The sequence below is a fragment of the Mustela lutreola genome, chromosome 9, assembly GCF_030435805.1.
Source record: "Mustela lutreola isolate mMusLut2 chromosome 9, mMusLut2.pri, whole genome shotgun sequence".
NCBI lineage: Eukaryota > Metazoa > Chordata > Mammalia > Carnivora > Mustelidae > Mustela > Mustela lutreola.
The window spans coordinates 69,401,422-69,413,763 of NC_081298.1; the positions used below are offsets into that span (position 1 = coordinate 69,401,422).

The window sequence follows — 12,342 nt, forward strand, 5'->3', positions numbered from 1 at the left end:
CAAAATCAAGGGTCAGACACTTAAGTGAGCCACCCAGGTGCCCCAAGACTTTCTTTAAAATTAAGTAATCTCTACACCCAATGTGGGGCTTGAATTTACAGCTCAGAGATTAAGAGCCACAAACTCTACTGACTGAGCCAGCCAGGTGCCCCTGGACCCCTGATACCAATTTCAATTTATGGCTTCCAGAGCTGGGAGAAAATAAATAGAGTAGTTAGGTTAGATTGTATGTTCCTTGATACCAGCATCCCTTTTAGTTAATATTACCTTTTCCACAGAGTCTAACTCGGTCCCTTGAATATCATGACTGTGGTTTAGTTACCTGCTTCTGCATATGGCAAATACCCTAAAATTTCATGGCTTAAAGTCACAACTCATTATTTCTCAGAGTTCTGTGGGTTGACTGGGTTCAGCTGGTTCAGCTTCGCCATGTGGTGTCATCTGGGATCACTCAGATGGCTGAGATATCTGAGACCTCAGCTAGGACTGGAATGACCAAGAGGGCTTCACATTCACATGTCTGCACCCTCAACAGGGAGCATAAATAACGGAGGTGGGGGATCATGGGGCCTCTCCCCAGCAGAGTTAGTCAAGTCTGAAACACCATGAATGCAGAAGCTGCCATACCTCTCAAAGCCTAAGGCAGAACTGGTGCAGCATTGCTCCACCACCTTCTGTGGATCAAAGAGGTCAAAAACTAGACCAGAGTCAGGGGAGAGAAAATAGATCCTGCCTCTTGAAGGGAGGGAGGCATGCACATATAGCAAGGGTAGTCAGAATTCTTGTTGGCCGTCTTTGTAGGCTGCCATAAACTCTTTAAAAAATGACCATTGAGTTAACTATTAGAGGCGGACTGATTCTGAGATTTTATAGATGGCAGGATTTAGAAAGACACATTCTCTAAGAAACAAATCTCTGATGTAAAGAAATCTGTATTAGCTGCCCAGATGCGACCTTGTGCACATGAGGAATGTGGGAGATGTATGTTTACTGACCGCCTGGCTGTGGAATGAAGAGGAATGTATTTCCAGGCCCAGCCTTAGGCCAGTAATTTCTACAAGGGGAATGGCAGGGCACTTCCAGAACCAAATGAGTTTCCACTTCCCCTCCATGGGTAGAGTATAGTGATGACTGATTTTGTGATTTGGGAGATTCTCCACCTGGAAATCAGCTCCCAAAGGGAAGGATTAGGAAAACTTTCAGTAAGTCCAAGAATGTCATGGCTCTCTATGGAGGATAGGAAGGGAGATGAGATTGGCAGGAGATCTGGTCAGAACCCAGACCCTTCAAAGAGAGGCCCTGAAGAAGATACTCTTCCTTTAACTTCCTTCATGGTTTGCCTGACATTTAGTAACAGGCGTTCCTGGTGGGACCCTGGCCGCGATCACAAGTGCTTGCTGAGTGTGAGATTCTGGCCCTGGGGCCTCTGACATCTGTTCAGTCCAATCACTCATTCTTTTTAAATTACCATTACGCGAGGGAGAAGTGCTGGTGTCCGGCCCACTCAGATGTGGAGAGAGGATTCTAGGAACAGAGTCAGAGATGGGCGATCCTCCTGGTGGGGTTCCAAACCCAGATTTCTTTTTTATTAGTTGTTTCTGTTTTATTAGTTTGCATTTGCTCCTCCTTTGACGTGTGTGTGTGTGTGTGTGTGTGTGTGTATGTGTGTGTGTGTGTGCACTTTGTCTTCTTTGTAAGTTTGTTTCCATTTCGGGGTACTTTTTCTTAAGATGCGCTTGCTCTTTTTATCAGCAATCACTGTGGCAAGGAGACTAAGGCCTTTGCTGGTTTCTCTCCTCTAGAGTGGTTTTATAGGCCAGAATCTGGGGATAGCTAGGTTTTAATAGTTTATTGGGTTCACATTTGAAAAACCGACTGAAAACCTCCAGCCTTCGGTGTTTGTTTCCATCTAATGAAACCAGGTTTATGGTGTTTGCTCCATGGCCTGTGAATAAGTCCTCATTTTGTTGTTGTTGTTTTGTTTTATTTTTTTAAACCAGGCACAAGCTATGCCTTCGCTGCTGTTTACTATGGAGTTCCTTTTTCTGCATGTTTTTGTTTGCCTTGGCAAGCTTTCCCTCTTTATACCTTTGTACATTACTCTCTTGGTCCCTGTTCCTGAGATGATTCAGAATGATAGGGGATCTGTATGTAGTAATTGGGGGGTGGGATACCTTATTTTAATTTGTAACACGGTTCACTGAATGCCTCTTTTCATTGCACAGTCATTTTTTATCAAGATGCTTTTGTTAAGCTCAGAAGCATTTCAATTTCCATATGTGTGGCAGATCTTAGGACAGGGTCTCTAAGAGGAATAGAAGCTTGATTCAAGTGAAGATTTTCCTAGGCTGTTGTGGATGGCAGGTGGGATTCAAAGACAGTCAAAACAATGGAAGCTCAGATGCTCTAAAAAACTAGAGCATTACCATTACTTCGGCGTTACCAAGCTTGGATGTGGAATGTGCAGACCAAGTGAAGCTCAGAATGTGGTTGGGGTAGGGACTGCCTTTCACCCATGGCTTAGCCAGGATGGGAATGAGGCATTCTGGGCTGGTGTCTGGGTTCAAATGTTCAAATGTGGGAGAGGCACAGAGAGCGTACCACACTGAGGCTTCTGCATTCAAATGGGTCTAGACTGATATGGAACAGTGTTCCTGTTACAGTGTTAAGTGTAAAAAGCAGATAAGAAAAGGATATATAAGGAGGAGAAAGGTGTAGATGGACAGACATCAGAGCAGACTAGCAGTCATCTTTAGGTAGTGAGTTTGGGGTGGACTCGAGATTTTTCTTTGCAGTGTCCTTTATTATCTAATTTTTACTCAGTAAACAAGTAGTGCTAGAGAAATTTTTAAAAAAGCTTTAAAATAAATAAACAAACAAATAGCTTTTAAAATAAAACAAATGGTGCTGGGCAGGCATTTTCATTCATTCAGTCAATCTCTGTTGCTTGCCAGCTTTGTTCATGGCGTTGTCTGGGTTCTGGGGGAGCCCACCCCTGAAAGGATCAGGCAGAGGAGTGCCCTGCGGGAGACTGGAAGCCACTCTCTGCTCCTGGTGCGGGGCAAGTGGATTCCTTCAAGGAGCTTCTGTGTTTCCCCAAGGGCCTCTCCATGGGTTGTGCCTACATAGTTCTTACTGGATAGAACTGGGGAATCAACTCATGTTTTGTAGAGTCTGACAGTCCCCAAGGTTAAAGCTGCTTTATTTTCATTCCCTGTCCCGGCTTGTTTGTTTTCACTTTTGTCTGTCTCTTTTATCCCATTCACAATATTTGGTGGTCTCCTTTTGTCTTCCTAGAAGCTTGAATTGACAGAGATTCCATTTTTCCTTTTTGGTTATCACTTCTTTTGTTTCCATAAAGTTGCAGGGCTAGTTTTTGGCCGCATAGATAAACAGGCTTGAAATCCCTGTCACTGGAGAATTTACCCCCAGGGCTTGCTATATTTGTGGAGGTGACATATCAGCCTGTTTGCTTATATGGGTGAACTAAAATTGAACTGTTTGTAAATCAGCGAGACAAGATTTCTGTATTTGTATTTAAGAAATTTCAAGTCCTGGCAGGATACTCAGTTTATTAATTCAAATCAGGATTTTGAATGTCTTTCGATACAGCTAACGATTCACGTTGAGAAAGTTTTAATTTGTTACCATCTTAGTCCTAACTCCTCTTATCCTTGTAAGAGAAATTGTGTTGAAGCTAGATGGGTGGTGTGGTGTCAGTTGGATGGGAACCAGTCACTGGGAAGAGAAAAAAGGCGTAAGGCATTGGTTGAGGTCATCTATAGTAGAATGTTTTTCTTCTCTGACTAATCTTATACATTCATGGCCAGAATGTTTACCAGTCAGCCAGCATTTATATAGAATTGTGGTTTGTATCAAGAGTGATACAGGGGCACCTGGGTGACTCGGTTGGGTGTCTGCCTTCAGCTCGGTTCATGGTCCCAGGGTCCTGGGATTGAGCCCTACCTTGGGTTCTCAGCAGAGAGCCTGGTTCTCTCTCTTCCTCTGCCTGCTGCTATGCCTGTTTGTGCTCCCTCTCTGTCAAATAAATGAATAAGATCTTTAAAAAAAAAAAAAAAAAGTGATACAAGGAAGTGTGAATGTGGTTCCTTACCTATAGATATTTACGCTCTAGTTGAGGTGCAAAGGGACATTCAGTGAATGTATGTTGGGTCACTGTATTTCTACCCTCCCTCTAGTCTGGTTCATCTGCTCTTGGCACACCTCTCTGCTGTTCAGAAACTTTCAATGCCTCTAAGATACAGGCTAAGCTGCTTAGTCTGGCATTGAAATTTCCAAAAACTTGTATGCCTTTTCTGTCTTGTATGTCTTTTCTGTCTTGTCTTGTCAGGAAGCCCTCTTTTCATCCAGCCGGTTTATCTACCCAGTTGGTTTCTGTAACTACCCACCCTCTGCATGCTATTTCCTCTCCCTTTTAATCCATTTCTCTCCATTTTTACCCAATTTTTTCAAAACATCTTGGTTTCCATGTTTGCCACAAACTGTTCCCTAACCTTTCCAGCTGCCAGTGATATCTTTCCCAATTCCACTGTTCCTGGAAGCTTTAGTTATTTGACCCTTAAAGCGGTTTGCCTTACCTAGTCCATGTGTGTGCCTTGTCTTCCTAACCAGATCTTAAGCCCCAAGAGCTGTGACTGTTTCATTGTTAGTGTCTTCCATGGGATCTAGCACTGTGCTCAGCATGAAGTATGTAAGTATTTTAAAACAATTGCTGTTTTCCTGAGAAAACTGATCATGCTATAGTTTTGATTAAGTAGAAATGATAGGTAAGATTCACATGTTCCAGGACTCATGTATGAACTAAAATGGTCCCATGTTCTTCGCCTTTTAAAATAAAGCTTTGGATTCCAGTCCTGTAGGGGCAGCCCAAAACCTATGAGCAGCCTATGAACTGTAGGCCTTCTGCTGTAGCTAAGAATCAGGAGTGAGTGAAGTTTGAATAGATGATTCTGATATCCTCCTCGGGTGGTCTCCTTTTGTCTTTTGTCTCAGTACTCTTAGATAATTCTGATATCCTCCTATGCTTTACCTCTTGAGGCTCTTTTTGATAATACGCAAGGATTGTTAATACTGAATCTCCTTCAGGCAGCACTCTGCTGTAACACATTTAGCCAAGTCTTTAGTAACCCTTGGCTGATGCAGATTTGAGATGATGCTTTTTATTTAAATTCTAGTTTATTAACATATATGGTAAAAATTGTTTTCAGGTGTAGAATTTAGTGATTGATCACTCGATGATTACCAAGGCTCATCACAAGTGCCCTCCTTAATACCCATTACCCATTCAACCCAACCCCCACCATCCTCCCTCCATCAACCCTCAGTTTGTTCTCTACAGTTAAGAATCTCTTCGAGTTGATATTTTCTTAACAGTGTCAAGGAGCCTGAGAACGCTAGAATAGAAAAGCAATTCTGGTGTGCTCAGAGTACCTAAGCAAGGTCAAAATTCTTCTTAGAAATAATTTTGGTTTTTCTTAAACCCTGAGAGATGTACAGTTGATGCTTCAAAGTCCTACACCATCAAGCATGGACACAATAATTTTAACAGAATATTTTTTTTAAAGATGTAGTCAAAGCCCACCGAATTATTAAGAACAAAACAATTACTTAAAAGATTCACCAGGGCACCTGGGTGGCTCAGTGGGTTAATTCTGTGCCTTCGGCTCAGGTCATGATCTCAGGGTCCTGGGATCGAGCCCTCCATGGGGACTCTCTGCTCAGCGGGGAGCCTGCTTCCCCCCTTCTCTCTGCCTTCCTCTCTGTCTACTTGTGATCTCTCTCTGTCAAACAAATAAATAAAATCTTTAAGAAAAAAAAAAGATTCACCAAATGTCTATAACTTCTAGTGACATACCTTCTTCATATATTCTGCAACATAAACTAGTTGGTAAATACCTGCTAAGGTAACTGAATGAGGTAATTCACTGTTTGGGACAATTAGTTTCAATTCAATTAAGACAGTGACTTTAATTTGAGGATGATAGCTCCACAGCCCTTTTCTCTGGTATATTTGTGGTCGTCAGAGCCCTTTATTTATCAAGGCAATTTCTAGACCATGGTAATGCAACCATATGTCCTGCTTATATAAGAATGCTTATGTCCTTTGACACCACCAAGAGATATTGGACCATTAAGGAGTGACTTACTGCCCTGGAAATACTGATTTCTCTAGAAGACATACCACCAGGCTTTGTGGTATAAACAGGGAGATTCTATATGGGCAAGTATACACAGGGATTGCAGTATTGAATTCATAACGGTTTTAAGTGACTCCGCTAAAAATGGAAACTGATGTTCCTGACCAGTTTTGCTTAGCGATGCTAAGGAATGTAACAATGGTCTGTAGTGGAATGGTTTTGTGATCAGTGTTTTGTAAAACACTGAACTTGCAAAGCCCAGGTTTGTCACTGTTTGTAACAATAAGGTAATGACCAAAAGGCCTGTCATTTGGGATTAAATCAATTACACTCAACAAACAGTGGATTACTCTGCAGCCATTAAGTGGAAAGAAATAGAATGGTGTGTCTGATATTGAATGATTACTCAGATATAATTAAAATGAAAAATAAAGTCAAGGGGCACAACCATATGTATAATATGCATATTTGTGGGGAAAAGGGGCTAAACTGAGAGTATGTACCTGTATAAACAAGTTTTTTGCAAGGAAAGCTGAGATGCTTTTGTGTAGTTGTCTATGCATGGGGCACTGGGAGATCTAGTATGTGGGGTTTTTTAACATTTGCACAAATGTTCAATAAATGTTCAATAGATCTGATTTAAAAGGAAGTAAGGACTTTCTCTTCTTAAAAAGAAATCGCTTTTACTGTGAAATAAGTACAAAAGAAAATGTATATAGTGTGTGTAAAGTATAAAGAGTAACTGTGCAACACATACATTTAGATCTACTACCTGGTTAAGTAACAACATTTCTTTTGAAGCCCCTTATATATTCCTTCCTAATCCCATCTCCTTTCTTTCCCCCCCTTGGAGAAGTGATTACTTTTGCCAATTTTGTTTTTATTCCTTTGCTTCTCATTTTTGTATCACTAAAATTTGTTTCACTAAGTGATGTATTACTTAGTGGTGCTTTATTATAAACTCTGTTTGCAGAGGGTTATATTATTAAATTCTTCTTTAACACACTTTTTTCACTTAACATGATGTTCCTGAAATACATCTCTGTTGATACACTGGTAGTTCATTCACACTTACTGCTCTACAGTATGCCATTGTGTGAGTGTAGAGTTGTTCACTCTACTCCTGAAGGACATATAGCTGCTGTGTGTACAGTTGCACAAGCCTTCCGGTGCCCACGTTATTAGGCCACTAGAAATAGCACTTGTGAATCACTGGCTAAATACATCTGTGGCTTTCAAGAAAATGCCAGATTATTTTAAAAGTTGTTTTAGTAATGTTTGTTTCCATCAACAGTAGGAGTTCTAGTACTTGGTATTGTCAGACTTTTCAGTCTTTGCCAGCTGATATAAAATGGTCTCTTAGTATGATTGAGCAGCTTGTATTTATTGGTCACTAATGTTTATTTTCTGTGGATTATATTTGAATAGGTTTTATCCATTTTTATGTTCAGTTGTTTGTCATTCAACTTATTGATATCACTGGAGTTCTTCATATATTCTCATACTAATTATGTAATCCTCAGTTATATGCATTACGTATTTTCTCCCCGTTTGGGGCTTGGCAAATAAAAACGTTTACTTCCATCATTTTAGAACCCTTTTATTATGGGAATTTTCAACATATGTAAGAGTGAAGAGAATAGTATAACCCTTGCATATCCATCACTGAACTTCAAGAATTACCAACATTTTGCCAATCTTATTTTGTCCATTTCTTGTCCTCCCAAGGTCACAGGCAGGCATCATGTCACTTTTCCCATAAATACTTCAGGTTGCGTGACTGATTTGATACGAGAGTTTAAAAAGAAATGCACCATGCTATTATCATGTGTAACAAAGTTAATAACTCTATAACCTTCAACTTTTCCTAATTGTCTTAGAAATGTCTTTTTATAATTAGCTTGTTAGAATCAGGATCCAAATGGGGCCCAAATGTGTTTAGCCTTTTAGTCTTTTTTATTTCATAATGTTTGATACTCTTCCTCTGCCAAAAATACTTTTTGTATGTGTATTATTTTCTGTTTTTATTTGTGCTTTTTTGTATGTGTAAAATTTTTTTTAAAAATAACTGATGTAGTTGAATATATAAATTATTATTTTTATGGAATTGCATTGAATTTGGTGAGAATTCTTCTTTATAAGATTGAATCTTTTTTAAAGAATACTGAATCTTCTTATCCATGAACGTGGCACATCTCTCCTATTTAAGGCCTATATCTTATGGCATCTCCCTGTTAAAATTATGACACAACAGTGTAGAGTGTAGAAGAAAAAGAATCTTACACCTGAAACTAATGCAACATTGTGTGTCAACTATACTTCAATTAAAAAAATAATAAATTTTTAAAAGAAAAAGAAAACCTTTGCCTCTACCTCACAACATACACAAAAATTAATTTGAGATGGATCATGGACCTCAAGATAAAAGCTAAAACTATAAAACTCCTAGAAGAAAACAGAATATCTTTGTGATGTTGGGGTAGGCAAAGATTTCTTAAGCTACAGAAAACATGAATCATAAAGAGAAAAAAACTTCTGCTCATCAGAAGACATTATTAGGAAAATAAATTGACAAGCTACAGAAAAAGAAGGTACATGTAGTGCATATATATGACAAAGGAAGCAAGCAACCTAATGTGAAAACAGGCAAAAATTTTGAATAGCTACTTTGCAAAAGACAGTATCAATAACCAAAGCACAAAGAGTGTTTAATATCATCATTAGTCATCAAGGAAATGCAAATCAAAACCACAGGAATCTACCACTAGGCTGGCTAAAGTGAATAAAGAGAAAGACAACAGCAAATGCTGGAAAGAACACAGAACCACTAAACTCTCATTTAATACTGGTGGGAGTATAAAATGCCATCATGATTTGGGGGAAACTGTCAGTTTCCTAAAATGTTAAACATACTAAAATGTTATTCTCGGATACTTATTCAAAAGAAATGAAAACATGTCCACAAAAACCTTGTGTAAGAACGTTCCTAGCAGCTTTATTCATAATAGCCTACAAATGGAAACAGCCCATATCTGTCAAGAGGAGAATGGATAAACAAACTTGTATATTCATACAGAGGAATAATACCCCACAAAAAAAGAATCAAACTATTAATACATCAGATAACATGGATAAACTTTAGGCTGCGTGAAAAAAGCCAGACCCCAAAAAATTATGTAATGTATTATTACATTTATATGAAATTGTAGAATAGACAAAACCAAATTGTAGAGTTGACTGGGAAGGGGTATGAGGAAACTCTCTGGATGATGGAAATTTTCTGAGTCTTCATAGGAATGGGTTACATGAGTGTAAGCATTTGTAAAAACTGAATAGGTCTTGTCAGAATTCAAAAGTAGTATTTATCGGATGCCCAGAACCGTAAATACCAAATCTGTGCCTCTGATAACCATACTCTAGCCCAGTGGTTTTCGGCTGGGACCATTTTACCCCTCGGGATACATTTGGCAATGTCCAGAAACATTTTTTTTTCCCCCAGAGACATTTTTGATTGTCATGACACGAAAGGGTGGGGATATTACTGGCATTTGATGGGTAGATTCGTTGGAGGCTGCTAAACATTCTACAGTCATATGACACCGCCCACAACAAAAAATGGTCTAGTCCAAAATATCAGTGGTGCCAACTTGGAGAAACCTGTTCTAGACCTTCCCTTGTTACAGAAGCTGTCAGCCTTAGCCAACCAGATGTTGACTATATGTGTAGTCCAAATCAATTGTAGAAAACTTGGCATTTGCACAGATTACATATTTCTTCCCCAACAGAACTTAATATCAAATATTTGTAAATACACATAATCTTAAATTTTTAGATAAAATTTCCATGTGTTAAGAGGACTTCCCAAATCAAAATTAAATGTTTTGTTTTGACTGATTGTTAAATTTTTAAGGTGAGGTTTGTTCTTAACTTTTTTTCATTAAATATTCAAGCAAATGACCTTGGCTATCTTCCTTTAAATAAAATTAAAAGGCTTTATTATTAGATCAAAGGAAATAAATGATAGTAATTTGTTTTTCTTCCCTTTACAGAATGACAGGCAGCGAGTTTTTTTCTCGTTTCCCGGAACTCTATCCCTTTCTTCTCCAACAGTTGGAAACTGTAGCTAATACTGTGGACAGGTAAGAAGAGAAAAGGGTGGGACACAGTGAAATCAAGGAAGTTAATTACTTCATTAATCGAGATTTTTCCCTCCAGGCAACAGTTTTTAATCAACTCCTTCCTTATAACTTAGATGGATTTTTTTAAGTGCTTTTTTATTACATCCTGTTGCCTGACTCTCTACAGTAGATTTGTACCTGAAAAGTTGCGTAAAATCCTGTTTTATTTTTGTTTTTGTATAGAGGTGGAGTGGGGAACAAGAGGGAGAGAGAGATCTTAAAGCACAGAGCCAGACGCGGGGCACTTATGCCTCAGAGATCATGACCTGAGCTAAAAGCAAGAGTCAGACACTTAACTGATTGAGCCACCCAGGAACCCCTAATACCCTGTTTTTATGATATTTTTTATATTTTTAAAATCCTGTTTTAGATTGTTTTTTCGCATTCTGTTTGCAGGAAACATATTTCAGAAAACAGCTTCTTAGAAACACAGCTTCTGAAAAGCATTTTCTTCCCATGATATTTAAAAATCTCTGTGTTTGCATACTGAGTTTGCTGTCACAGACACCAGCCATTGTTTTCTTACTGACCTGTTAGAGTTGACCATTACGAGAGTAAGCAAATAGCTGGTTGGTCTGGAAGAAGCACTGGCATGCTTGACCCTAGAAACAGAAAAGAAAGCCATTCAGAGAGCTTCCCGTCTGATCAGGGCACATAGAAAAGTTTATCACTACCCTTTCAATCACATCCTGTGCTGATAGTGGAATTTTTAGAACATGTGCTTTTTTATTCTTCTAGCCACATTTGCACTTGATAGGAATTTATACTCATTATCTGTAACGGGGAGGTAAAATTAACATCAATGAATTTTACTTCTGTTCATGATACATTCTCTCACATAAGATTAATTTGTACAGACAGGCTTTTCTGGCCCCCAAATTGACCGTTCAAGCTTTCCTAAGTGCATTTGGCTGTTGAAAAGTTTCACATTTCATACTGTGGGACTCCTTTCTGCTGTATGAATGGCTCAAATCAAAACACAGACACAAATTAACAATTAGCTTTGAGAAGAGACTCGTGTGCTGGAGCCCAATCCATGCTTGGCCAGTAGCTCTTCCTTATTTGTGCATTAGGAATATATGAAATGAATGGAGGGGAAAAAAACGAGAAAAGGGGAACGATCTTCCAATCATAGAGCATCTCACTTTATATTCATAATCATTTAATGAGAAAAATGTTTGCAGGTAACACTTTGCCTCTTAAATTATAAGTCTTTTACATGCAGTAACTTTTTTTTTTTTTTTTCCAGTGACACAGGAGAACTCAACCGCCATCCAAGCATGTTTCTCTTACTTTTGGTGCTGGGGAGACTCTACCCTTCCCCGATGGACGGCGCCTATTCTTCTCTCAGCATGGCGCCTTTCATTCCCTTCATTATGAGGTAGTGTGTGCTTCGCAGAAATAATGGGGTGGGCATGGGGGCACTATGGGGTATTTTAACTTGTTTCCACTATCATTGTTTTTTGTTTTGTTTTGTTTTTGTTTTTGTTTTTGTTGTTTGTTTGGTTTGCTTTGGGAGAGGTCTTGATGAAAGCAAGGGCCTGGGGTTTGTTGCCATTGTCCCCAACTGGTCTCCAGTGTTTCAGAAGAAAGCGCTTCTACCGTGGGCGCAGAAGCCCATAGCCATAAGCCACTGCTGAAGTCATGTGCCCTAGGCACTCTGCCTGCTAATGGATGTGTGGTGTTGATAGAGGAGATGCCTGCTGTTGAAAAGCATAGCCTGGGAATTTGCGCTGTCCCTGTGTTGAGCCTAGGCAGCCTGAGGCAGGCTTGGTCCTGGCATTATATCCCCTGTCCAAGGGTTGAAGAGGACATTTGCCCTTCTGGAGGAGTTTGCTAGTGCAAGGCCATGCTATGTGGCACAAGTTCCCTTCCTGCTCATCTTCTCTTTCAACACTGGAGCACCTGAGAAAAAGCCGTGCATACAGATTTTGGAATCAGATGATAACAGGCTTTGGTGCTCTAGAGCCTAAGAGCCACTTCCTCTGTTGCAGTTCTTGAAGTAT

At 39.4% G+C, this 12,342-nt stretch overlaps 1 protein-coding gene across 8 annotated transcripts in view; it reads left to right on the forward strand.

Moving 5' to 3' along the window:
- Positions 1-12,342, forward strand: part of THADA (THADA armadillo repeat containing) — a 329,451-nt gene that overhangs the window by 129,278 nt on the left and 187,831 nt on the right. For all 8 annotated transcript variants that reach the window (XR_009344817.1, XM_059134619.1, XM_059134620.1 and 5 more), the window contains 2 exons: positions 10,208-10,297; positions 11,586-11,717. Coding sequence is in view for 7 of the 8 variants with exons in the window: in XM_059134619.1 (XP_058990602.1) it covers positions 10,208-10,297; positions 11,586-11,717 (222 nt within the window). In the remaining variant the exon portion in view is untranslated. The remainder of the gene's footprint in view (positions 1-10,207; positions 10,298-11,585; positions 11,718-12,342) is intronic.